At 46.0% G+C, this 25166-nt stretch overlaps 2 protein-coding genes across 3 annotated transcripts in view; both read left to right on the top strand.

The window, feature by feature from the left end:
- ARIH1 (ariadne RBR E3 ubiquitin protein ligase 1) overlaps positions 1-12266 on the top strand; it is a 60646-nt gene extending 48380 nt beyond the window's left edge. Inside the window, exons 10-14 of the mRNA XM_075431457.1 lie at positions 5947-6077; positions 6176-6233; positions 7406-7666; positions 8533-8645; positions 11508-12266. Of these exons, the coding sequence (XP_075287572.1) occupies positions 5947-6077; positions 6176-6233; positions 7406-7666; positions 8533-8645; positions 11508-11592 (648 nt within the window). The 3' untranslated portion in view covers positions 11593-12266. The remainder of the gene's footprint in view (positions 1-5946; positions 6078-6175; positions 6234-7405; positions 7667-8532; positions 8646-11507) is intronic.
- Positions 12267-13841: 1575 nt separating this feature from the next.
- BBS4 (Bardet-Biedl syndrome 4) overlaps positions 13842-25166 on the top strand; it is a 44585-nt gene continuing 33260 nt past the window's right edge. For both annotated transcript variants that reach the window (XM_075432234.1, XM_075432233.1), the window contains exons 1-2: positions 13842-13909; positions 17214-17265. In XM_075432234.1, the coding sequence (XP_075288349.1) occupies positions 13886-13909; positions 17214-17265 (76 nt within the window). In that variant the 5' untranslated portion in view covers positions 13842-13885. The remainder of the gene's footprint in view (positions 13910-17213; positions 17266-25166) is intronic.

Here is a 25166-nt window from a genome sequence, read left to right as displayed (position 1 = left end):
ATTCTTCTCTCTCCTAACTGATGCTAGATTCAATTGAGGAGAAAGTTGGCAGGAAATGTAACCCACCCCTCGTAATGATCTGTGCCTTCTTGTGGGCAGCGAAGATGTGGAAGCTGGTAATATCACACTGCTGTAGTGATGAAGCGTGAGCAGTACTGGCTGCTGGAACACGTGCAATCGGCGCTTCGCAGCCTCCGGAGAAGCGGATCAGCCCAGAGCTGCAGGGCTGCCAGCCACCACCTCCTCTTGCCTTATTTGCCTGCTGGCCCTCGGCCAAAGGCATGGAGAAACCCAAGTGCCTATCTAACAGCGACACAGTCCTGCTGCTGTTCAGAGAGAAACCAAGTGAAATCCTTTTTTGCTGTAGCGTGAGGTTGTAGCGATACACTGGGATGGGCATTGCACAGTTGGAGTGCACGTACATCTGTCCTTATTCTGTCTCTGTACTATTCTTAGCAGGAATATAGGGCAGTTGTGTTTGGGGCGGGATGTCTTGTGCCTTCACAGCTATTGGCTTCAGTGGCTGCAAGTCCGGAGCCCAAATTCTGGGTGGAATTTCTTTGTTTTGAAGAACCTAGAAGGAAATCGGATCAGGTACCATCAGGTGCAAAAAAAAAAAAATCTGTGTTTTCAGTGGAAAAACTCTCCAAGTAATTTAATTGCTACTATAGTATCTGTTGCTGTTTCTAGCTTTTGAAAAGTGTTTTCTTGAGTCCTCCAAGCCTGATGCCGAACTGCAGTCCTGTCCTATGCGGTCTCAATTCAGAGAAGAAAATTTCCTCTCTTACCAAGATGAAGGTGTAAGAGAAAAACAGCAATCGTCTTGGAACGTGGGCTTGAAATCCGGGTAATCCTTCGCAACAGGAGAGTGAGAGATACATTTGTTCCAGCTTGCCCTGGGAGACAGAATAGGAAAAAAAAATTAGGCAGTTGTATGAGAGAATAGAAAGCTGTAACCCAGCTGAATGGGTTTCTGTTCATAGACTGGAGTGATGTGATGCATTTTTGGATGAATTATGTAGAATGGTCTGAATGAAGAACGAGGAGATTTGAGTAGTGAGTTCTGTGGATTTTGTATTCGTTTATTTGCACTTAGGAGACCTGCACTAAATTGTTTCTACTTACACAAAAGATATGGCACTTGCAGTGGAGAGCGTGCTTAGTTGATGGCTTTTAACTTAAGATACTTTCACATATGAGTTCTACTTAACTAAATTAATTTAAACTCGATATAAGCCAATACAAGTTCTCAACAAACCTTTTATTCTCAGTCTTCTTGCAGAGAGAGGTGGAGTAGTGCAAAGTTCTGCACATTTCTGTCTTTTTCAGTTAGTTGTACAAACTTGGTTCATAAATTGTTCCTTGGCAGGTTTCAGGTATTGTTTGGTTCCTGTGGCAATGGCAATAAAGAAATGACATAGACCAGGTACTTCTTTTAAGTGGACCTTCAAAGGTAAAAGTAAAAAACACAGACACCTTGGATTTGTGCATTTATTTGTGGCTCTTAAGGTACATCAAGACTACCTGAAAGGCACCTAAAAAGAGGGGGTTAACCTGTTTCAAATCTAAGTTTGTGTTAGATGTTAATCTTTCTGCATCTTAAAATACTAAAGGAAGAAGAACAAAGATGGTAACAGTGCTGATCTTCACCCAAGGCACTGTGTGGTGATTTTTTTTTTTTTTGTTTTCTGTTGAAGTTAAGTTGGTGTTAATGAAAGTTGTTCATCTGATACTAAATATTCCTCTGCCTTACTGCTTTTGGCTGCTGGCATGTCACCATCTCGTTATCTTCTGGGCTAGACAGGACCTGAATGTCTGATGTATAAAACAGGCACGTTTTCTTCCTACAAAAAAGCTATTGGCCATCTTTCTCCTCTAAGTGAGATAAAATGGCACGAACCCAGTTCTCTTCCTTTTCGGGTCACTTTTTAATGTCTGAACATGCGCTCCCTCTGTGCTTGCTGGAAGTCCTACATTTGTTCTAACACGTGGAAGTTCTGGCAGCCTGCTAGATCTCCCTGGGCACCAGCATCGAACTTTGCTCTTTCATTTCTCACTGGCGTAGTTTCATGCCAGAGCTGTGAACAGCATCTTTCCTAAGATGTCAGCACTATCTTTTCCTCTGATGAGCAAATGTTTAAGATGCCATGCTTTGCTCAGTGACTCTAGGTGTTGTCACGGTGTACTATTTTTGCGCTAACCATAATTACGTTCAGCGGTTTCAGATGTTGTTGAAATGCATTAAGGAATCCCCCTGGTGTTTGAGGATTCTTTTTTTCTTTTTAATAGGATGGGTTATAGCTGAAGGCATCACTGTGGACATGGCTGGGAGGCTGATGCATACCGGTTGCCTCTGGGAGTTCCAGAGAGGACTAATCTGTTTCACCTGCCCTGAAATAAGAAATATGTTTCTACTTAGCCTTCTGTTCATAAAACAGCAGCTGAGGTTTATGGTGTTTTATGTACACGCAGCCTTTTATGACAAAATAGGGATTGTTCTCCTTAGCCCGGGCAAACCTGGCATTTGTTTCAAAGTGTAGTGTGTAAGCGCAGCACTGAATTGTTTGGAATGGAACAATGTTAATGAGGTCACTTCTGCATCGCGGTGTGAGAGAACGCGCAGAATAATCTACCGGTGTAGTAATTTGATTTGCTGGCTGTTATGTTGTTGCGTAGCCGTAATTCTCAGTAAGATCTTCCTTCCCTATCCTCCTTAATCTATAAATCTCTCCCACTCGTTGCGTTGGTGACTTGAGTAGTTGCTACTCTTTTCTTTCTGCTGGTATTCAGCATTTCTTTAGCATGTTCTTATCATGGCTTTTCCTTGATTTGTAATAATACTCAACTTTTACACAGCTTCGTGCATCTGTATAGCTTGCTATGTAATCTGTCCTGCTTGTGCTTTGCTTGACAGGCATAGAAAGGCTTGAAAAGGATGGCATTCTTTGTAATAAAAGGGCTGTAATTAGGGTCTTTTTGTTTTAATTTGCATCACAGGGCTAGAAGCCATAAGCATGGTGGGGTATTGAGACACTGAAGAGATTGGCCTCATGCTTAAAGACAAGAGAGCAGAATTTCAGTGCTCCCAATTGAGCCTAGCTGCAGATGAGGACAGCCCCACGTCCCCATGGTGCGGACGTGCCCCACCATATCTCTCCAGCCCAGCAGGTCACCTGGGAACTGTTTCTCTCTTCTTCCAGTTGTGGGATTTTCCTAAGCAGGAATGATTGCTGCAGCTGTTCAGATTAGCTGCGTCTTCTGCTGAGACACGTGGATGTCGGCATCTCATCAGATGAGACACATTTGGAAGAAACTGTGCAACTCTGCAACCACTGTCTTCTTTGAAAGCCCGTTTGTTGCCGTGTGTCCCAGGATCGGCATTGGATGTCACGATGTGACAGGGGTGCAGTGCTGCTGTTTGTACATACTGGCAAAGTGCACTCTGGCTGAGCTAAGTGAGCAGGGGTCTTCAGTTGTGAAGGATATTGATAGGATAAACCTGTGTTTGGGTCTTGAGGTGTTGGGGCAGTATTAGGAGAGGGAGGAGGGCTGCCTGGAAGAGGGAAATAGATACTGCACTTGAGTAGTGTGCTCAAAGGAGAGACTGTTTTTGACTCTGAAGTTCACAGGACTGCGTTGGTTGACTGGTTGGGAACAAGTTTACGTGGCTGTCCTATGGACAACCCAGGAAGACATCTTGATGTTGTCCCCACAAGAGGACCAGCAAGGGAGCTACTCTGCTTCATTTATTCTGTAGTACAGTTACTCTGTTTGTAGGACAAACACAGGTGAAGGGGAGGAAAGGAGGGCTGGAGAAGCCCCTTTATGTGCTTGCTTGCTGCTTGAACCCATCAGAGTAACAACCAGCCCAAAAAAAGCTGAACCAAACCAAGTAAGTAGCCAGCTAGCACGCAGCGTACTGACAGAGCATGAGGATGGGAGGAGAGGTGTGGCCACAAAAAGAAATGTTTATCAAACTACAGGAGGAGTTCCCCAAATCTGGGGTATGATGTTATTTACACAACAAACCTGATCATCTGGTTGGAAGCTGAGCTTTGTCCTCTTAACTCAGGCCAGGCCCCGGTTGTGACCTGTTGATGGGATGGGAGCGCTGCCCTTCCTCTTTGGCGTCAGACAGTATGACCAAAGCTGGGCTTGGAAGAGGAGGAAATGACGGCAGTGCTGGAATGCTCTGCCATTGCTGGGAAGGCCAAAATAATGAAATGATTCAGGTTGGAAGGGAATTTAATCTTGTTTGGCCCCACAGCTCAAAGCAAGGATAAACTCAGTTAGGGCAGGCTGCTGTAATGAGCCTTACTTTTCATTAGTGCTCAGGTCTGCAAACTTGCAATCATCAGGAAACAAAGCTAGCTGAAGGCACTTGAATTAATGTTGGCCAAAAAGAAGTCGCAGTCCCTTGGGTCTTCCCCCTTGTCTCTTTTCCCTTGTAACCTGATTTGCCTTACTGCAGAGCTCCCTCCCTGACATCTGGAGACCACGTTGATCTTTTGCACCTCCGGAGCGATCGGAGTACTTTGCGGTGTGCAAATTCTCCTGTCTCTTACAATACAAATAACAAACTTGTATGAAAATGTAGCAATAGTTGAGACACTTGGAGTGGATGTACAAAAAGTAGCAGTTACAGACTGATTGAATGTGGTGGTTTCTTCCTTTACTGAGGGTTTATCTGAATGCCAGAATAGGAAATGTTTGGTCTGGTTAGCAAGGAGTAAAGAAATGCTCCTAACTGAGGAGAGGATTTTGTATGCTGCTAACCTGAAAGCCGCAGCTGATTTTACGTGTGTGGATTACTTGTTGGGATATGTTACTGCCTTGTGCATAAAACTGGCTTTTGCAAAAACTTCACAGATGCTGGTGTGGCTGTATGATAAGCTGGACTGAGGAGCTGACCCAGGCTGAAATGTTTTTGGTTTTATTTGGGGAGCTTGTTCCTCTGTACTTGCTGCTTCATTTTAACCTGATGTGTTCCTTGGCCCAGCTCTTTTGCAGCTGCATTGTGTCCTGGCACAAGAGAAGGGCCACAAGACGGGAACAAGTGGCAGAAGAAAGTTGTGATGGCTTCCTTCGCTTGTGGAGGCAGCGTAGTTTATTCTTACAACCTCAGCTTTGTGTACTCATTGAGATACTATGGAAATAATCTTTTATGTTCTACATGAGTTGAATATCATTTTAGGAAGGGGCCATACGCTGTTGAGGTATGAGAAGGATATTGATGTTACCAGAAAAACTCGTATTCCCCAAAGGTTTACCTGTGCAGTGCTGCTCTTTGTCCTCGTATTTGGCAAAGGCCTCACACCTAAAAGGGAAGCCCCGTGTGGGCTTTTGTTATATAAGTCTTCAGTGAGGTGTCACATGAAGGAGAAAAAATGGACCTGATGGGAAATATGGAAATGCCCCAGGAGGAGAAGTGTCTTTTTAGCTGACAGAAGCTGCTTTGAAGCACGCTAGATTATTGCTGCATGTTTTCAGATACTTTTTGGATGGCATTTTACAACTGCAGGTGTCTTGCATTGATAACAGCATGATAGCAGCTCACTGTTAGGCTTTTTTCAGTTTTGGGTGCCGAAGTGGACCAAACACTTGACGATGAGGACAGCGAGATGCCTTCCCCTGGGCTGTTATAAACAATCACTCTGCTGTCATTTTGGAGAAGGTCATGAAATTACCCATCCAGTGTACCCCTGTGATAGCAGCGTAGACAAAATGCATTTTTCCTTAGGGTTTTTTTGCTATCTAGCCACTCTGATTATGGAAATATTTTAAAGCCTGGCTCTGAAGAGGATCTCGATGACTGAAGGGAAGAAAGAAGTCATGCGTTTCACTTAAGGTGCTATCTCTCACTGCCACGGGAACCCTTCTGACTTCACAGGACTGTTTTGGGTTCTGTCCTTTCCGTGCTAACGGTGCTCCCTGTCCTGTGAACAGGAATGCCCGAAATGCCATGTCACCATCGAGAAGGACGGGGGCTGCAACCACATGGTCTGTCGGAACCAGAACTGCAAAGCGGAGTTCTGCTGGGTGTGTCTGGGCCCCTGGGAGCCCCACGGATCTGCCTGGTGAGTTCAGGGGCGTGCCTTGCTGGAAGGCAAGGAAACCGTGATGCAGGCGGCATCAATTTGGACTGAAATCTGTGGAATCGATGTCCCTGTTACAGGTACAACTGTAATCGCTACAATGAGGATGATGCAAAGGCGGCAAGGGATGCACAGGAGGTGAGTCCATAACCTTTGATGATAAAGGAGATCACCAACCCTGTGGCGTGCTTTCGGGCTTTCTGTAAACCTATAAATCAGCTCTGAAGAATTTCCTGGACTTGGACACAAATCCAAAAGACAGTTAAGTTTCCTTGCAGCTTTGGACTTTTGCTTCGTGCCAGGAAAAAAAAAATCAAAGCCACTTTAACCCAATTTAGAGAACATGTTAACTCAGTTGTTATCTGTCATGCTGCCTTGCCTGTTTTATAGCAGCTATTTATGTGAAGTCATCATCATGCTGTAGGTCTGAGACAACAATCCTTACATCCTTCATAAAATGCTCTTTACTGCAAAGTTCTTGATGCAAATCCTGAGGTGTTTAAATACAGCAGACCTTCTGAATGTAAATAAAATAGACTGCTGTCATTCCAATAGCTATCCTTGAAGGCTTGACAGAGAAGAAATTGTGGGTGAAGTTGTAGCTCCGTTAAACTGTTCTGTGAATATGGATAGAGCCAAAGCCCTTTTTAATGGGGAAGGATTGCATGCTGTGTGCTGCAACTTGCAGAAATCCATTTCCTGCATCTCAGTCAAAGTACCGCTATAGCCAAGAACCAAAGTCTTCCCTGCAGATAGGGATGACTTTGGCTGATACATGCTAGCTTTGCACAGCCACAACATACAAGCTTAACCATGCCCATGTTGTCATTTTTTTTACAGCTGATCTGTCACTAAGAAGAAAATAAAATTAATGGCTGTGTATTGAGTCATCTTGATTCTCTTGTACTACGTAGCACATGGTGTTTTTCCCCTGCTCTGTAATCTGTGTGGCCTAGGCAACCTAAGGTTGCCCTCTTAACACAAGCACAGTAATTGTTTAATTGAATTCCTTATTAGGAAACAAAAAAAAATCTGCTTCTCACTGTTTGTCATGACACTGGAAGTATTTAAGTTCTGTAACTTGAATTGGGAGGCTGAAATTAAAAATTTCATTGCACAATGTCAGGGTTGACAGCGCTGCACAAAGTGGCGCCGTCTCAGTCTGGCCAGCATGAGAGGAGAGGAAACGCCTTTGGCAAGGAAGCTTGTTCTCAGGGTCAGGAAGAGCCTTCTGAAGGGTTTACTTCTCCTTCAGCCATTACTTTGTTTTAACAATTTGTTTTCTTTTTTCCTAATGGGAATTAACACAGCGATCCAGAGCAGCCCTGCAGAGGTACCTGTTCTACTGCAACCGCTATATGAACCACATGCAGAGCCTGCGCTTTGAGCACAAGCTCTATGCTCAGGTGAAGCAGAAAATGGAGGAGATGCAGCAGCACAACATGTCGTGGATCGAGGTGCAGTTCCTGAAGAAAGCAGTCGACGTCCTCTGCCAGTGTCGTGCCACACTCATGTACACTTACGTCTTTGCCTTCTACCTCAAAAAGAATAATCAGTCCATTATCTTTGAGGTAGGAGAACACGTGGTTGTCAGGAGTTAGATTCCAAAGCTAAGCGAAATAGGGATTTAATGCTTGGAGGAGCTTTTGTCCCCAGTTTTACCGAAGTGAGTCTGTCTTAATATTCTGTTGTACAGAAGTTAGGGGCCGTGCAGGGCATCGTGTAGCATTCTCTGCTGGAGGAGGACATAAAGTTACAAGATGCTGCCCTCTGAAACAAGAAAGGGAATGAGGTGCTGTCTTGAACTGGCAAAGAAGGCATGAAAGCTTAAATCTGTCATTTTGCCCTTCCCTGGCATTGGCGTTTTTCCAAGGGCACTACCAGTAAAATTGCACTTGGAGGTCCAATTCATAGGTGAAACTGTATTGGCTATTTATGATTTTAAAACAGTCCTGTGCTGGTCTTGGTACAGAACCTAAGCAGGATGCATCTGTGCTGCGTACTCAGTAAAGGGCGCACAGAACTACTGCACGGTAGTGAAAGCTGTGCTCTGATGCTGCTGTGCGTGTACCTGGAGTCAGCAGAGGCTTTGTGAATGCTGGTAAAAAAAAAAAAATAGTCAAGGGACAGAATGGGAGATGAGTTGTCGTGTAACTGCACTGTATCACTGGTAAGGAAAGGATTCTTTTAGGCTTGCCAGGATCTTGCAGATCAAGGAAGGTGTAAGACTTGCTGGTAGATGTGCAGATTTTCTTCTGACAAAACGAAGAAATTTTGGCTTTTTCGATCTTGATGCTCAGAACCGGTTACTAGTGTGTTACACAGTGAATGTCTAATCCTGCTTTTTGGTTTAGTACTGATTTTGGTTGGATTGAAGAAAAATCTCTTTCTTTCCTTGCCCCCCAAAATATGCTGCCTTTTTTTTTTTGTCTTTCAGAATAACCAAGCAGACTTAGAGAATGCTACAGAGGTGCTTTCTGGGTACCTTGAACGAGATATATCCCAAGATTCACTGCAAGACATAAAGCAGAAAGTACAGGATAAGTACAGGTTTGTTTTTGAATAATCCTCTATCTCAGAGCTGCCTGAGTACCTGTGTTGTCATCCTGTGACAGCTGTGTACTTGCCAAGCTACAGTTTTCTCCAGGGTCGTGTCCCTGGGAAGCGGTTTGTTGTTGGCCTTCTGCCATACATTGTGATCATCCACCGGTTCCTGGGCATCGGACAATAGCAGCAGTGGTGTCCTGAAATCATCAGCGGTGAAGCCCTCATGCAGATGCTGGCAGCGTGGTTTTGTGCCCCTGCTGGGACCAGCCCTCGGGGAAGGTTACAGCCTGCAGGGAGGGGTTCCCAACTCTGCCTTGTCAGCTCTGCTGAGCAGTAGCCAGAGGATTCAGTCGTATAATGGAAAAATATAGTGACCAAAAACAATGACTCCTCCTACACTGCCGATCCTGCACAGAAGGAGCACGTGGAAATGGCCAGGACCAAGATAGGACCTACATAGTGAGGGCCAGAGAAGAACAGGGAGTGATTTTCTTCCCAGCTGGCAGCTTTGGCCTAGAATGAGTTGCCATGAGAGCAGTCAGCTGTTTTATTTCTCTCTTGGGTCCGTTTGTGTGAAAAGTGGGTGTAGAAAAGCTGCCTGAAAGAACAGGGAGAGTGCAACCTGCCCAGCTGGGGAGGAGAGCAGAAGAACTGGGGTCCAGGTGACACAAATACCAGTGCTTTTTTCAGTGCCAGCGGAGTTGCTTCTGCGCAGTGGAAAAATACAAAGCTGTAAATGTAGATGAGTCACAGGATTATGGCTTTCATTTTTGAGGCATTTTGCCAAAGCCACTGAATTTGTTAATGCTAGCTTGGGGGGGAGAAGGGGAGGAGGAAGCCAAAGTAGGGTGAGCTGTAGTGTCTAGAGGACTCTGGGGAGTGGAAGGAGCCATTAGACTGCGGTGGGCCTGTGGTCCATTCTGCTGTAGTCTGGCAGCACTGGGGCTGGGCAAGACTTACCAGACCTTCTCTTTTGAGACATTTTGTAACTCACCTACTTAATGGTGATCTTAAAGGGTGTCTCAGATCAAACTGCTTCTTCACTTAAGTCCTCTGAAACTGGATGCTCTCCTAGGAACGATAACAGCTATCCAGAAGAAATTAAAACCTAAGAATACACTCTCAGGCAGTTCAGGCTATAGTATCCCAAACTTGCCATCATGTTTCTGGGAAGAAAGTATGCATCTGTCAAGCCCGCGCAGGTCCCTAATTAACTAGTTCAGTCATGTCTTAATCATGTCCTGCATGGTGCTCTTTGTGTTCCGGTTATGGGGTACTGATGCAAGACTGGGACCAGGGGTGTTATCGAGGTGGGTTTACAGAGCTCTGGGAAATTGCAGGAACTGACCTCCTAGCTAATTTGGTTTCAGCTGTTTTGATCTCTTAGCTTGCAAAGACATTTCTAGAAAACAGGATTAAAGCCCCACCACCAGCAGCAAAATAACTGAGGCTGGGAAAGCAGAAACTGTGCGTGTTTGTTGTCACATGCTTCAGAAAATCAGTGGGACTTTGTGTACGACGATTTCTGTTGCAACAGCTGATAGCAATGAGAAGAGCCAGAACAGTTTTTTTCGGATAAATCTGTCTCTAATAAGGTACTGAATGGTAGCAGCATAAGGCCTGCGGGTTAAGGTGAGGAATTTCTACCTACATGGTAGCCTGTGTTGTGATCAAGGATAGCTTTCTGCGAGGGTCTTGTGCTGGGAGATTCCTCCTGTGCACCTCGCTTTAGCGAGCAGGGGAATGTTTGGCCACTGCTGAGCAAGCTGGGCTCACAGATGCAAGAGACCCTCGGACGCTGCCCTGACTGATGCACGTGCCTGGAAACTGAACCACACAGTTCCCAGCAGGAACTGGTAACTCCGCAGTCAGCTCTTGGGTTTGTTTCTCACATTACAGCACACCGCTCCAGGCTGGGTGCTGCCAAACTGTGAACCGGCTACAGAGCTGTGCCTGGGGCCTGGGGAGATGTTACCAAGACTTGTCTTGTCCCCCGCATGCCTAAAGATGATGTACACTTCAGCATTGCTGCTGGAAGGGATTTAATCCAGAAATGCCTGCTGCTTATTTATATAATTTGCTCTTGGAACCTGAATACTTTAAATGTTTCTCTGCTTTTATCTTTTTAGTTCGCTAACGCACCCGAAAAGAACATGGCATCTTTTGATATGTTCCTATGATATCCCTTTTCCTCAGTGTCATTGATCCTGGTAGGACTGTACCTAACTCTGAGATCAGTTTTACTTGCAGCAGTGCCTGTTTGAGTGTAGGTGGGAAGACTCTGCAGGGCATAGTGTCCCTCTGAGATGCAGGACTTGTGATGCGAGGTAAAACTTGCACTCCAGCCAGGCCTGTAACCCTTTTCATAGCCAGCTTGCCTGCTTCCATCTCCACCGGGATCTTGGAGGGGAATAAAACGGGCTCAGCGCTCCCGAGGCTAGCTCCTGGATTTTGTTGTCCTGCTAGGGCTCAGTGAGTAGGCACCAGCCCACGTTTGAGAGCAGCTTCGTCCCATTTCGAGTGTCACTGCTAACCCGTGCTCTGGGTTTTTGCAAATTGCAGCCGCTGCTTCTTCCTTTCTCAGTTATTAATGGAGGTTTCTCAGCTGTAGGGGCTTTGGGGATACTTCTGCATGGGAAACTTTAAATTTACATGCTGTTTTTTTTTCAGCCAGGGACCTGGAGTTGAGTGACTGGAGTAACTGAAGTCTTAATTAGCGCTGTTAATGGGCTACAAATACAAAGTCCCTTCTCAGGGGATTTCCTCTTTTGGAAGTGAGGCTTGCTGAAGGTTTGCATTACTCGATGCCGGGGATGAGCCGTGGTTCCTAACCTACCTTTTCTGTGCTGTTCCTCTTTGCTGCAGATACTGCGAGAGCCGGCGAAGGGTTTTGTTGCAGCACGTCCATGAAGGCTACGAGAAGGACCTGTGGGAGTACATTGAGGACTGAGACTGGCCCCGCAAAAAACGAACTCTGAAACCTTTACCATCTAGAGTGCTCATGCGATTCAAATAAAACACACAGAAGGCGCTATGCCTGTTACACCGCTGGTCTGTAGTACCGGGATTCTGTTTTGTTAACAGAAGGTTTAAGTAAATTATATTGTAATAAAAAAAGGTAGATAAACCATTGTACAACAGTATTCTAGGTGGCCAATAAGAGTGTGACAGATGCACTAAAAAAAAAACCCTCCAACTTTGACTTGTAACGTAGCTTCATTCTCCGAGCCGACTCCTTTTTCTTTTCTTTCTTTTCCTGTGTGTAGTACAGATGAAATTTAAACCAGTTTCTTGACACTGCTTTTCATGTCCAAACCAGCCATTTTGATGTACTTTGGTAAGGGGGGGATGGCTCTCCTGCCCCCCTCCTCCTCTCTGCCACGCAAGTGCACGGATGAATGTTGATTGGCTCCTTGTAAAGATGATTCTTGGGGAGGGGAGGAGGGGGGGGTACACAGCAAGGGGAAAAAAAAACCTTTGTATATGACTTTTAAAACAAAAAGAGGACAACACAGTATTTTTCAAAGTTGTATATAGCGCATATGCATGGACAAAAAGCAAGCGTGGCACGTGTTTGCATAATGTTTAATTACAAAAAAATATTTATTCTTTAAAAATCTTCAAGATTATGTCTATTTGCTGTGCATTTTCTTTCAGTTTTATTTTTTTGTTTCATTTTGTTTTCCCTGGGATGGGGTGGGGGAAGTGTGTGCTGGTGTACTGAATATATATATAATTTTTTTTTTATTTGGAAGGCTTTTACTAGGGAAGTTGCATTTTCTCCTCTTCCTGTAGTTCCTTTACATCCAAGGCCTCCACGGTTTTGTGTGTGTATCCATTGCTGGCGCCGGACCTGTCCCCTCGCGCGCAGCTCCTGGTGCCGTTAACCCCGTGTGCATTGTGTTAGCGACCAGTGTACACTGGGATTCAGGACGCTTTGCCTTTGTTTTGGCCCCGGATTGCTACCTGCCACAGTCCACCGTGGCTGTTCCCATCCATGCACACAGGAGACGCGCTCTGAACCCAGAGGAGGGGTGTGTGTGTGTATGTGTGTGTGTGTTTAGAGTTTTATTTTTCATTCTGAAGCAGGAAAAGGAGGGATGTTTTGCACCACTTCTCAAAAGACTTACAGAAAGATTTTTGGCTGTGGATCTCCTCTCCCTCCCCCTTTCATCTGTCAAACGGACCGTTCCTTGCTGTTCTAAGTTTCAGTTGCATTATAACAAGTCGTAACATTGAAAAGGAAAGATGATGGAATTGTCTTTGTGTTTGTTTTGGGCTCAATTACTGGGCATACTGTCCTGGCAAGTATTTAACACTCCATTTAGCGCAGTAGAAGCTGAAAGCAGTGGGGTATTTTTCAATTAAAAGGGGAAAGAACTAATGAGTTAGCTGAGTCCATTTTTATGATTTCTGTAACAAGAGCTATGTTAAAGTAAACAAGTGGTGGTGGTTTTATTAAATTTACTCCTGTAGAGGAATTCCTTCTGTGGTATTTTTTGCCAGGCTGGTGCCTGTGCCACTCTGCCAGCTTCGAGGGGGAACAAACTGCAGCGGGTGATAGAGAAGGCAGATCGCAGGCAGGGCCGTAGCGCGAACTGCTGCTTCCAGCTCGCTCCCCGATCAACACTTCCAGCGCTGAACTCTTGCCCCTCGGTACCACCTTTCCCCTCCAGCGGCTCCTTTGCCCCTGGGAATCAGGCGTCAGAGCAGGCCTCCCTGCGCTGCTCCGGGCGAGCGCTGGGGTGGAGCAGCGGCCGCCTGGGCAGCCATCGCCTCACGCCGTTTCCCCAACGGTCCGGAGACCCCGGCGTGCTCCCCCGGCCTGCTGGGGACGCGGGGGCCGTCTTCAGCCTCGCTGGCCCTGGGCAAACCCCGAGGCGATGGCGGCGATCCGGAGCCCCTCTCGGGGCAGCGCCCTGCTGCTGCTCCTCTCCTCCCCCAGCCCTCCCTGCGGCCTCCTCTGGAAACAGAAAGGAGAACACCCCTTCCCGCCCTCCCGCCGCTGTGAGGCGAGCCCGGCCGCGCGCCGAGGCCTCCTCCCGCCTGACACCGCGGGGAGCCGAGCAAACCCCGCCGAATAAGCCTCCATTTTATCGTTTCACGGGTTGCTCCGCCGCTTTCCGCGGCTGCTGCCCCGGCCCGCCCGCTGCCTTCCCGTCAGGCGCCGCGCCGCGCTGGGCTCGGCCCGGAAGCGCTCCCGGCTGGGCGGGCGCGGGGCGGTGCTGCCCGCGGGCCGAGCCATGGCGGAGCCGCAGGCCGCGCCGGTGAGCAGCCGCCGGCCGGGGGCGGGGGCCGGGGCGGCGGCGGGAGGGGCTGCTGGGAGCCAGTTCGTAAACCGTGCGCCCTTGGTCCAGGAAACGTAACGGGAGTGCGGCCTTGTTCCGAGCTGCGTTGGGGCGATGCGGCGGGAGCGGAGCCTTCCTCAGCGGCCGCCGCGGCTCGCCCGTCCCTGGTGCTCCCGCAGAGCTGCCCGGGTGCCGCCTGCTGAGCGGGCCGGGTCGTGCTCCCGGGCTGCTTACCTCTGAAGGAAAGGGCTGCGAGGATGGTGAGGGGTCTGGGGCCTCTCTCCTAGGAGGAGAGGCTGAGGGAGCTGGGCTTCTTCAGCCTGGAGAAGAGGAGGCTGAGAGGGGACCTTAGAAATGCCTACAAGTATCTGCAGGGTGGGTGTCAGGAGGATGGGGCCAGACTCTTTTCAGTGGTGCCCAGTGACAGGACAAGGGGCAACGGGCACAAACTGAAGCAGAGGAAGCTCCGGCTGAACACGGGGAAGAACTTCTTCACTGTGAGGGTGACGGAGCCCTGGCCCAGGCTGCCCAGGGAGGTTGTGGAGTCTCCTTCTCTGGAGATATTCCAGACCTGCCTGGATGCGGTCCTGTGCGGCCTGCTCTGGGTGACCCTGCTTTGGCAGGGGGGTTGGACTGGGTGACCCACAGAGGTCCCTTCCAACCCCAACCATTCTGTGATTCTGTGATAAATACCTGATTTAAAGAAATGGCTTCCTGCTAGAAGCAGATGGAGGAGAGGGGGGTGACTGGAGACAGCCAGCACGGCTTTGCTGAGGGCAAGTCCTGCCTGTTTGGCCTTGGGGCCTGCTGTGGCGGAGTGGCTGCGTCCTTGGACAAAGGGCGAGCTGCACATCTCTCTGGACTAATGCAAGGCCTTCAACACGGTCCCCCACAACATCCTTCTCTAAATTGGACAGAGGTGGATTGGGTGGGAGGACTGTCCGGTGGGTGAGGAATTGGTAGGAAGGTCGCAGCCAGAGGGTAGTGGTCAACAGCTCGATGTCCAGATGGAGATCAGGGACAAGTGGTGTCCCTCAGGGCTCTATGCTGGAACCAGGGCCGTTTAATATCTTCATCAATGATACAGACAGCAAGATCGAGCACACCCTCAGCAAGTTTGCCGACGACACCAAGCTGAGTGGTGCGGTCGACACATTGGATGGACGGCGTGCCATCCAGAGGGACCTGGACAGGCTCGAGAAGGGGGCCTGTGCGGACCTCATGAAGTTCAACAAGGCCAAGTACAAGGTCCTGCATCTGGGTCGGGGCAATCCCAGGCAGGTTGGGTGGAGAATGGATTGAGTGCAGCCCTGAGGAGAAGGACTTGGCGGTGCTGGTTGATGAGAAGAAGCTCAGCATGGCCCAGCAGTGTGTGCTTGCAGCCCAGAAGGCCAACCAACCATACCCTGGGCTGCATCAAAAGAAGTGTGGCCAGCAGGTCGAGGGAGGGGATTCTGCCCCTCTGCTCCGCTCTGGTGAGACCCCATCTGGAGTCCCGCATCCAGCTCTGGAGCCCTCAGCACAGGAAAGACCTGGACCTGTTGGAGTGGGGCCAGAGGAGGCCACAAAAATGATCCGAGGGCTGGAACCCCTCTGCTGTGAGGAAAGGCTGAGAAAGTTGTTACTGCTCAGCCTGGAGAAGAGAAGGCTGTGGGGTGACCTTACTGGGGCCTTCCAGTACCTGAACGGGCCTGCAAGAGAGCTGGAGAGGGGCTTTTTAGCAGGGCCTTTTGCAATAGGACAAAGGGTAATGGTTTTAAACTAAAAGAGGGGAGATTTAGACTGGTTAGAAGGAAGAAATTTTTTACGATGAGGGACTGGCACAGGTTGCCCAGAGAGCTGGTTGATGCCCCATCCCTGGAAGCATTCAAGGCTGGGTTGGATGGGGCTCTGAGTTTGCCTGATCTGGTTGAATCTGTCCCTGCTCACTGCAGGGGGGTTGGACTAGATGGCCTTTAAAGGTCCCTTCCAACCCAAACCATTATGTGATTCTAAAAGGTGAGGAGCAGAAAGAAGGAGTAAATGCTCTTTTTTTTTCTGGTGGAGGGCAGTCGATAGTGAAGCCCTGCAGGGATCTATACCAGGTCTGTGTTGCTCAGTGTACCTGCAAACAGTCTGGGCAAAAGGATGGCTAGAAAATTATTCATCTGAGGAGGAAATGTGAGAAACTACAGGAAAGTCTGAACGGTGCTGAGTGACAGGTCTCAGAATTGGAATGATGTGTACAGATTAAAAATAAATTGCAAATATATAAAAAAATGAGGGGCTTTGTGCTGGTTATTGCTGTTTAGGAATGAGTTCTTGGAGTTGGGTAATTCTGTGAAAGTATTAATTCAGCTTTTCACAATAGGAATCAGAAAAAGTGAATAAAATGTTAGAAATTGTTAGGAAACAAAGCTGGTTAAAGCCTTTCCTGTATGCATCTGGCTTATTTTTCATATCTCAGATACTGTGCAAGTTCTGATCCTCCCCACCTCCAATAAAAAAAGAGAATAGAACTAGAAAACGTTGACAAAACATTACAAGGAATAAGGGTAGACTGAATCTCCACTGTTACAAATTGTTTATTAAGGAGAGGGGAGGTGACAGAGGTCTGTAAAATCCTGGGTTGTGTCTGGGGAAGAGGAATGAGGAATGTCTCTTCCTCAACAAGAACTGGAAGTCAAAAATAAAAACTTTTTCCTGTGTAATCATTCTTCTCTTCTGTGAAGGCTGAATTTTTGATGCAAAGTAAGAAAAAAGTGTAAAATGCATGATTTTCCACGGACTTGGTACCTGCGTGTCTGTGAGCTCTGGACAACATTTGCAGGTCGAGGTTTGTTGCCCGCCGTGCAGTGGGACAGCGCTGCGCTCATGCGCCTGCACACTCTGATGGTTCCCCAGGAACGGCGTTGTTCTAATTAACTTTAAAAATGTTTTATACGAAATGCTTTTGACATTTTCCTGTGTGAGTTCTAATTAGCATCTTAAATGCTAGAGTTTTGGTTTTTTACAAGGTAATGATCACTTGCTAGAATCCTCATAAATAGCACTGAGCCTACAGAAGAGGAATGTGCTGTAAACTGAGTGGGTTTATTTAATCTGTATGGTGAACAGAAATCTATACCTAGCTGTGGCCAGGGAAAAGCAGTGCTTGGTAGTGCAGAGTTTGTCTAGTGGCAATGATGCTATTTTTGTGCCCTCTTATGGGATTTGCCAGTTGTCCTTTCTGATTATTTTCTGGAATAGATCTTCAAGAAAACTTGGCCGGTGTATTTAATACTCCTCTTTTCTGTCTTTTCAGGTTTCTTCATTGCCAGTGGCTACAGAACCTCCAAAACCCCATCCTAAAAAAGGTTTGTTTGAAGATGTGATTGTGTTTCTTGGGCGGGTTGATTTTAAGATTTCTCTTATAGTGTGTGCCGCTGTCTAGTAAGAAATAAATGTCCACTGGGAAAAGACCAGATTGTGAGCTACCGAGTACAAGTGCTTTTTTCTAGGGTCTGAATGATCAACCAGAAAACAGCACTGAGCTAGTGACTTCTTGTACCTACAGCCTGCATCCTGTTTCCTTATAATCTGAGAGACTGTTTATTTTATTGTGTACATACTTGTTGGGCTGCTGCTGAGTTTGATATTCATTTATCTTCTTAAATAATAAGAGGTGTTTGTTCAGTTTAAGTTCCTCAGGCTAATGTCTTGCTGTAGAAATGATCTTGGGAAACTGACATTGTGTCTCGTTGATTTTTCATGTCGCATTTTCAAAGTTTTGAAGTAAAAGAGAGGTGCAAATGAGATCAAGGCAGTCAGGCTGTAGCTGGTTTTAACTATAGTTGATTTGGTTTTGGGTTTGGGGGTTTTTTTTGCATACTGAAAGTGAGAGTTAATTAACTTGGTCTGAGTGGCTGTTTAGAAATCGTGGTTGAATCTGAACTGGAACAGGAACAGTTTTAGTTATGGGTTCAAGATGTTTGACTAAAGCCTGATATTTTGTAAAGGATCCGCTGAAGCCTGCGGTGTTGTTTGATGTTGCAGCCTCTGCTTTCGCCTATTCCCTCGCTCTCGTGGCGTGTCTTGTCCCAGCACATACAATGAACGTTTCCTTCTCCGCGTTACGGAGTTCTGCTCACATTCCTAGTATGCGTCTGTTCACTGCAGAGACCTTTGCGCCTAGTTAAGGTGAGGTTTGGAGGTTTTTTTGTGCATTTCCCTATCTCAAGTGTTCAGAGGGCCCCATCAACTCAGGTTATAATCAAGAGTGAACTTTGCAGTGTTGCTAGAACCCCAGTATACTTACAGCGCCAGTCAGAAGCAGTCCTTCTTTTATGTACCTTTTAATTCAGGGACCCTCAGTTGGGGAGCACTGTACGTTGGCCTTTTTCTACCCTGAAGCTGTGGTGTGCCCCTCAGAGTACACCTTGGGAGGAAATCTGCGGTTATTTCTAAATTCCTGGTAATGGAGAGTGCCTTGGTGATAATGCTGGCGTTAAAAAGGAGCTTGTTTGGCAGCTACATCGTAGTTTCAGCCTAAAGGTGAGGTTCTGCATCTTGTGTGTAGGCGCTGGGAAGCTGGAAAATCCACTTTGCTTTTCTTTTGGGGAGGTCAGGCTTACAGCACGTAGTCCTGATTCCTGGCAGCAGAATTCCAGCCCTTGAGCAGAATATTGCTATCTTGGAGACAGTGCTTGGTGTTTCAGCAGACCTACAGCTGTTGGCTTGCACAAGTCCAAGCCTCTTTTGTGTGTTGCCCAGAGCTAAGAGGAGAAGATTGCTACTGCTTCAGACGTGTATGCAGGTGAAAACAAAACCCAGATTTGCTTTGCCAACTCCCTTAGAGCAAGGGTTGCTGTTACTTTGAACCAGTTAGCGTGGCTTCTGCAAGGTGCTGATTGACTCCTTAGTGTTGTTTGCGACGAGATGGACTATCACTGGCGGGCTGCGGTCTGTTAAACCCACTCTGCATAATTCATGAATGAGTGAACAGAGTAGCTGAAAACGAAAGATGGGCCCATCAACCTCACAAACAAGCCGTGGAGGTGTGCTGGGTGCAAGCTGTCGTGCCTCTGTCAGCTGGCTGGTTAAACTGTTCGTCACGTGCCTTCCTGCTTTTGAGCGTGCACGGTTTAGTAGTGATTGTTTTGGAGTAGGAACTGTGGCAGTTGCAACTTTCTTAATGGGACTGCTTCTCCAATCCCGCCTGCTGTTTGATAAAGGGCTGCTTGTTCATGGCTGCCGAGGAGGAGTTTTCGCTCCTACTCAGCAGCATTTTGCATGAACAGCCCTGAAACAGAGCTGGAGGCTTCTTCAAAAAGGGCCACCAACGCTCCTTCAGGTTTTCAGATTGCAAGCCCAAGGCTGGGCAAAGGCCGTGCACAAGAGTGGGTCTGTCTCCATCACCAGCCCACGTTCCATGTCACGTCCTTCTTTTGGTGTTGGTGTTCGTGCATCCGCGTGCCAGAGGGGAGAAGGTAGTACATAAAATTTGTGGCTCTGGATCTCTGTTTTATACCCATACAACCCTTGCCTCAAAATTAACGATGGTGAAGAAAAAAAAATCTAGCCTGTGACTTTTGTAATTCTGTTTTGTGTCTCTTAAGGTAAACTGAGGCATCTTCAGTGCCTGGCATGCCTCAGGTAGTTCTGAAGTGGAATGCCTTGGAAACCTTTGTGCTTTGCGTTTTAACATTTGACTGTGTTGCCTTTAGTGCAGTGGGCAAAAGCTGATTTGAGCTGCCTGATCGTTAATCTCTAGGAAATGAGGGCAGCAAAAAGATTTGTAGTAGAGAGTGATATAACAGTGTCGTTTGTGCGTGGGTGTGATGATGGGGGCACATAAAAGAGGGAGGTGATGTTGTGTATGCTTTTGTGGAGTTTGGCGGGAAGGAGTAGCATCTTTTTCCTGTGACTTTTTTTTTGTGTTTAACTGGGATTTTTCTAGAATATCTTAGTGAGTTCTCTCATCCGGTTTTAGTTTAGCTAAAGAGAATTATGGTGAACTTTAAGAAGCCAGGCAAATCTGCATCAGTTCTGTTTGAAGAGTGCTGCTAAACTTATTTTAACCTCACATTTTTAAAAATGGAAGTGGTAACTTTTGTTGGAGCAATTTGCCTTTTTATGTTGGCATTGTTTTTTCAAGTAGGACGCAAGAGAGATACTGAAACCAACATTAGTGCAAGCAGGGCTGTGAAACAGAGAGACAATATGGTATAATGTGGTCTCCTGTGAACAGTTTGGTGTGGATAAAATTTGTGCCCGAACAGAGCATGTATTGTGATAACTGAATAAGCTGTTGTACACAAATGTAGCAGAATATGAGCAAGTCATCGCTGGAGTCTTAACTTCAATCGTCACGCTGTCTGGATTCAGATTATGAGAGCTGTCCTGTGTTTGTACTGGGCAGGAGTAAGGTATGAAAGGTGCATTTCTGAGAATGTGATCTCAAATTTGCAAAATCTGATTTGAAGGACAAAATACGAGTGTGAGTTTTATTGCCTAGCCGGAAGGAACACCAGAAGATCACGTTCTCAGTCTGACCCGCGCTGCAGATGAGGAGATGTTGAATACTGGTGAACCGTACAGCCCGAGAGTCACGCGGCTTCCCCTCGCTCTTGCGATGCTTTCCTCGCGTGGATGCTCCTTTGATCCTGTTTGTGAGATGAGGAAAAATGGAAACCTAGAACCAGTGTTTAGCAAGCTGGTTTTATGGCGCTTAAGCAAGAATAACTTTGAGTTAAGAGGCAGAATTTGCTCTTGAGTTAGCTGCTGTCAGGGCTGATCCATCATGTGGCTTTTAGGTTGCGAAAGCCCAAAGGTTGGGATTGAAGAGAGTCTGTCGCGCAGGCAGGTCAGCCCGAAGGGAAGACGATGAGCATTCAGCAAGTGTGTAAAGGGTCTGGAGCAGATTGTGGTGGTGGGGAAGGGCGTTGTACACAGCAGTCAGGTTAGAAATCTGTAAATCTGGCAATCTAAATTAAAGGGACCAACGGATGGCAAACCCCTCGGAGTGTCTTGGAGCTGCACTTGGTGACAACCGTTATTCAGCGACTGACATGTTAGCAGCTAAAACCATTCATTGTTTTGTCCTTTACCCGCCGTGGGGAGAGCTGCTCTGAAAATCAGTTCCCTTTGTTGCTACATCAAGATCCGTAAGTCTCCCCGTGTTGATATTTTGTCCCCGTGCAATTGATGGTAGAATAAAGGGAGCTCTGTTCTTTGAAGCAATGTAGAGTTAATATCAACCTGCTGAGATGGGGTTTTAATCTCCCTGCTGCATTTTAAATTAATCAGACATTTTCCGAAATGCTTTACTGGTTTTGAATGGGAACAGGCTGCCTCCTATCTTTCCTGTTCCCTTTTGCCACACAGGCCAATTGAGTCATTTTGTAGTAACTGACAGTACTGTAGTGGAGAAGCGCTTTTACCAGCTTGTATTGTTGATTTTTATGGAACATATCTTGGATTTATTTCCCTTTATCGTGGGAAAAAATATTTGGAAAGGAAGTTCTGGGCTCTTGCTCATCTAATAACAGCTGAGAGATTAATGGAGCAGTTTTAAATGCATTTGGATTTCTACACAAATATTAGACCTCAAATTTTCTGAGGTACACTGATGGCTTTTTAATAACAGTGTAGAATCCTAAAAGTCTATCTACTATAATAAATACACTGAAGCAAAATAAAATAGATTTCACTTGAGTCACTGGGAAGAACTTGGACTAGAAATCCATTAGACTGTGAAGAAGGAGAATTCTGAATTGTTACCAGCCACCTCTATGTTTACCCACAGAAGGGTCAGGTAGATAATTTTGGAACTGAAAATCTTCCCCTTGTGAGTTGTAAAAGGATTAGCAGGGATTAAGTGTTCTCCTCAGTCCTGGGCACTGAGATATTTTTTTGATGCTTTGCAGGTGTGTTTTTTGTAGGGTTTGAAGGAAGGAATTCTGCCTTGGATTAGCCGTGACCCTTGGCAAAGCGCTCCGACTTTTGTTTCTTTCCGTTTATCAACCACAAGATTGGTCTAATATTCAGTGACAGTATTTGGATGCTGCAGGCTTTCAATTAACAAAACGTTTGGAGACATTAAATGAAAAATGTCGTATAAATGGATGGTACTACTCGGCCTTTTGAGTGCTGCTAAAGGTAGTGCTGAAAGGTGCAGCAATATGTGTGGGAGACATTTTATCGGGAGAAATTTTAGCGTACCCTGTGGTCAGGTCTGCATGTTGGGCATTTTAACATGCTCAACGCTTCCCATCAGAGCACTTCTGTAAAATAAATCAGGTGTCTGGATGTTTCAAGGCTTGTGAGACTTCATCTTTTTTTTTTTTTTTTAGGTGAGTTCCAATTCTGTCTTGTATAATTATGAGCATAACTAGCAAAAATGTCTTGTAAGGCCATTGTGGGTCGTTGAAAGGGAGGAAATGAAGTTCTCTCTGCTTTTATTACATTCTCCATTGCAGAGACAAAGTTACTGACCCGAGATTAGAACAGCTGATGCGGTAGTTTTATCAGCAATAAACACCCAAGTGCTCTGTGTCTGTTTGTAAGTAATAGCAAAGTTTGATTAGATTTGGCTATTGCAGATGAATGAGGTAATAGGAATAGGGAAGTGTGTAATGTAAATATGTGTGTTAAAGCTGTGGTTGTATCCTGTTCTTAAACCTGCGGTAACGAGGGTGTTCTTTGTGGCTCAGAGTTACCACACTTTCACCACACAGAAACCTGGGTTTTAGACAGATGACAACGACACGATATTTTGCGTCTTATCAGGGGAGTTTCTTTTGTTTAATTGAATTTTGAAATATTCTCAAGCGGTCTGTGTTATTCTTGTCCAGCTAAATCCCGTGTCAGTATTTAGCTGAAATACTGGTAGTGCCCTGCTTTTCACGTGGCTTCTCCTGCTTGAAGCCAAGGGTGTAATCAGTGGGTTCTAATAAAAAAGAATTGCTTGTGCTAGAGTTGATGGGGAGTAAAGCTCACTTTATCTGGCGTTGACTCTGGTTAGAAAGTGCTCATGACGATAAGCAATCTCAAAATGGGACTGTTAGATAATAAATAACTTTCAGATTATGCAGCAGTAGATAAGTGGCTTCTGATGATCTGTTGTGCGAAAATGCATCTTGCTCTCTCTCTGGGCGGGCGGCTCCTGCTCACGCAGATGAACCGATGATGCTCCCTCCTGCTCCTGCGGGTATTTTAAGGGATCCTGCAAGTATTTTAACGGCTCTCCACTCTGAAGAGCAAGAACTTTTTAGTACCCTGAGGAGTCGATTTTGTGCACTTTCAGAGCTGATAATTTCTGAATTCCTGATATATTTCCTTAAATCAATATAAATCAATTCTTTGAGCCAGCTTCAAAGCTGCCTTTGAACTTGTAACAGCGAAGCTGCCTGAGAAATCCAGATAAAAAAAAAACCCTTGAGTTAAATTAATTTTAAGTGTGTCAAAAAGAATAGACGGTAGTGGAAGTGTCGTGGTTGTGGGGGAGCAAATGCAGTTCCAGTATCTGTATGTACAAATTTATTTTCATTTGGCCATGTGCGAGCCAGATCTTTTAGCCCATTTGAACCTACAACCTTGTGGGAGGAAAACGGTTTCTAAATAACTTAGATTAGTTGGTAATTACATCATTGTTTTAGATAAGAGAATCTGATATTTTCATCTCTGAGATAAATGGGTAGTAGTGCTGTGTGTATTTTGTTCAGGATCTAATACAGCTGTTAGTGTTGAATAGTGAGATTACAAAAATTAATTATCATTTTTGGGTAATTATATTGTATAATATAGTTCACTTCATCCTCTTCTCCCCAACATGACAGCCCGGTAATCCCTGCACCACAAAGAATTGGGAATAGTGAAGCTGGAATGGTCTAGCGCAGCTCTGCCCTCTTGTGTGTGTACGTTAATATCTGCGGCAATGGGAGCAGGGGAGTCTTTGCAGGCAGCAGAGTGGGCGTGTTGCTCTGTCAAGACCAGTACCACTGGAAAATTTTTACATCAGAAGATTCATTGTTTCCATTCTAGCTTTACGTCTTTTGGTCATTGTCAACCTACTTCATTTCTCCTCTGTAAAGAGGAAAATGTGTCTTTGCTTCTTACGCCTGTTGCGGGCTTAATTAGGCAATGAGAAGTGCTGTAAAAGTGCCACCTCTTGTAGAAAGTGAGTATAACCTGAGTCTCTTTTGATAATTTGATAATTAAGAAATATATTACACTGGATTAGGATCAGGAGGAGGGTGAAGTTTGAAAGCCGGCTTTAGAGGATCTAACTTGTACGATTGCAGCATACTACTTCAGGATCTCATATAAATTGGTAAATTTGTTTTTCTGAAGTTCCTGTGAAAGTCCTTGGTGCCAGGCAAGTTTCTTTTGTATTTTAAAGAAGTCAGCTTCACATTTGTCTGTTGGCATGCTGCTTACAGATAACATGCATCTATTGCTGTGAGTTTAAAAATAATTTTATAAAAATAGGAAGTAACAAATTTAGGAAGGGTGGGATTTGTCTTTTTGAATTGAGATATCTCTGACGTAGAGGAAGTCTGAGCAAATCACCTGTGCTCCGTATTTAGTGTGTGGAAAGCCCATCTCACAACGTTCCTCTGACCTCTCCCAGCCACCTGTCTTCGGATGCAATGGATCGCTCCCCGAGGATGCGTATTCCTCTCCTCTACCGTAAAGACAGCTCAAGGCAAGGAGCTTAGATGTCTTAATTTTCAGACACTTAAGGGAGATGCGTCCCACTCAAGAATGTCAGCATTAAAGTTGTCTGTGCAACCTGAATTCGAGCCTTTGAGTCTTTAGTGACATAATTACATGTTGGCTTTAGCCCAGCTCTCCAACATCACCCGTTGCACAAGAATGATGGGACTCACTGAAAAAGGAACAGCTCACTGAGCGCTTTTTGAATAAAAGATATCTCCGTTATTAGTGTAAAGCCAGTCCTCGTGTTTATCTTCAGTGACCAAATCCCGTAGATAACGTCCCTGATGTCACAAGGTTCCTCTGTGTCATACTCAAACTGTGCATTAGGCGTTGAAGTCTCTGAAGAGACAATAGTTGCTTGTCAAGAAGACATTTTGGGTTCCCCAGTGCTTGAGGTCTTGCTTTTTCAGAGTTGCTGAGCATGTGCTGCAACACTTCCCTGTCCAGAGCAGGGCTGCTGCCCATCCTGCTTGCTGCAGCGAGCGCCGGCTGGGAGATACCGGCTCTTGTGTCTTGCAAGGTGTACAGCTGAAAAGGATGGATGAGCATGTACTGG

This window comes from Opisthocomus hoazin, chromosome 10 (assembly GCF_030867145.1).
Source record: "Opisthocomus hoazin isolate bOpiHoa1 chromosome 10, bOpiHoa1.hap1, whole genome shotgun sequence".
Lineage (NCBI taxonomy): Eukaryota > Metazoa > Chordata > Aves > Opisthocomiformes > Opisthocomidae > Opisthocomus > Opisthocomus hoazin.
The sequence above is the reverse complement of the archived record's forward strand: the minus strand, read 5'-3'. Positions and strand labels throughout refer to the sequence as shown.